Genomic DNA, 2,378 nt, shown 5'->3' with positions numbered 1-2,378 from the left:
AATTAATTTTATTTTTACAAAAAAAATAAGTTGGAATACAAATCGAAACCAAGTCAAATCATCATATAATATCAATAATCGGATTAGAAGAATGATAAGTAGCATTTTACTTCGCTTAATTAAAATTTGTTACCGAGAATATTTCACATATTTAATAGGTCAAGGATCATTCGCCTAAAGTAAATTTGCGCCTTTACACATTCTTCTTATCTTGATCAATATTAACATACAAAAGGTATTGTTAATTGTGGATACGATTTTTCCGAAATTTTGAATATCATAATTTTACATTTCACTAACATTGAACATCCTACAGTGAATAATTAAAATATCAATCATTTCCAATTTCAATCAATTAAAATTCAAAATTAAAATCAATGAAATTAAATATACATTTATCTTCTATTATATGAAAATAATTTAAGCTTACTGGATATGCGCAACTTTATGATATTCAAAACGTCGAACATTTTCGTACAAGTATATGATAAAAATAAACAAATTAAAGTAAGAGTAAGAAACACAAGTAATTTAAAATGAGAAAGAACATTTGAGTTCAACATTTACTTAACCAAGAATAGCATTGTTTATCCAGTCTATAATTTAAATCGTAGAAATTTTAATCATTTCAATTTTTGTCAAATTCAAAAAATTGAACTTATTAATTTCATCTGACCAAGCATAATATTATATTATATTACCTGCTGTACTATCATCTCTTTCAATGATGGGAAAGAAAAACAAAAATTAAAAAATAAAATTCTTAATTAAAATTTACAATTAAAAAACACATGAAAAGAAAACTGTTTATAAATAATTAATTTTTTTTTTTTAATATATCAATTTTTCCTCATATTTTGTTGATAAAATAATATTGTTGGTATTAATTGGCCAAAATGATGGCACCCATTGCGGTTCTGTTTCCAATTTTTGAACTATTTCTTTAAGTTCTTCCAATGATCGATCAAGATCAACGTTTACTATTATTCGATCAAATAAATGACCATAATGCTAGAAAAGAAAAAAAACTATACATATTATGATAAAATGCTCAAGAAAAGTTTTTGCAATATTTCTCATCGAACAGTTACTAATGAAAAGATCGAAAATAATCAATTATCGATTAAAATTTCATCTATACTTAATTATGCAAATATTGATTAAATGTCTAGAATTAGATATCCTAGAATATTCTATTAGTTTAATTTTATAAAAATAATATAACAATGTTTCGTATAATTTCTAATTAGAACTAATTAATATAAATTACAAAACGATGCTAACCTTTTCAATTGTTTTACCCTCATTTAAAATTAATTTTAATTGTTCATCCTTAATTCCATGTTGTCCCAGAATTTCTTTTTGACGACGAAGTTGTTGTAGTGATGGTGGTGCAATGAATACGACATAAGGCATAAATGTCGTCCTTCGTAATGCCTTCAGATTCTGAAGCAAACATAAAATAACGTGATTTTGAATTTTTCATATTTATCGCTTATCAATTTTAATTAATTAATTTCGGTTAATGATAAAACGATCAAACGATCAATTATAAAAAAGTAAGTCAGTTACATATTGATCAGTTAATCATTTATCAAAAATCAGCCAGTGATATACTGATCAATCGATCAGTTACAAAAAATCGATCAGTTATAAATCGATCAGTCATTAAAAAAGAAAAATTAGTCAATTATAAATCGATCAATTGATCAGTTAGTTATAAATCGATTCCATTGGGATCAAAAAATAAGGATAAGAGATGAGTAATGATAATTGCTTTCTGATCATATCATGATAACCTACTATTTAATCTTATAATGATTAATTACTTCCTGATCTTATAATCATAAATCTGAAACAAAAAAAAAAAGAATTGAGGACAGGTTAAAGCTATCTTATTTTATTTATTGAACAAATCAAATAGACAAAAGCAAGAGTAATGTTAATTACCTCAGCTTTAAGTGTTAGCAAGCATATTTTAGCTTGATTAATAATAGCCTGAATTGATGCTAATGAAGTACCATAGAGATATTTCTCGAATTCACCATATTCAATAAATTTACCCGCTTTTGCATCTTCTTGAAAATTATGCTTTGTTACAAAATGATAATGTACACCATCTAATTCACCAGATTTCTTTGGACGTGTAGTATCTGTAAGATAATTTGTTTATTTAAATAAAAATTTTGATATAGATAGGTTATCACACTTATCGGGTATAATTAAATAATTCACCTGTTATTGTAATTAATACTAAAAGGAGGTATCAAAATTAATAACTTGTTACTAAACAGAGGTATCGAAATTAATAACTTATTACTAAACAGAGGTATCAAAATTAATAATTTATTACTAAACAGAGGTATCAAAATTAATAA

The 2,378-nt window shown here is 24.5% G+C and overlaps 1 protein-coding gene across 1 annotated transcript; it reads right to left on the bottom strand.

Annotated features, from left to right (window-relative positions):
- Positions 1-831: 831 nt before the first annotated feature.
- On the bottom strand, positions 832-2,153 carry LOAG_14686 (hypothetical protein; the record flags this gene model as incomplete). Its single annotated transcript, XM_003150180.1, has 3 exons — positions 832-1,011; positions 1,285-1,446; positions 1,951-2,153. Coding segments are annotated over 3 exons (545 nt in total), but the record flags the coding sequence as incomplete, so codon positions are not given.
- Positions 2,154-2,378: the final 225 nt, after the last annotated feature.

This window comes from Loa loa (genome assembly GCF_000183805.2).
Source record: "Loa loa unplaced genomic scaffold supercont3.150, whole genome shotgun sequence".
NCBI lineage: Eukaryota > Metazoa > Nematoda > Chromadorea > Rhabditida > Onchocercidae > Loa > Loa loa.
The sequence above is the reverse complement of the archived record's forward strand: the minus strand, read 5'-3'. Positions and strand labels throughout refer to the sequence as shown.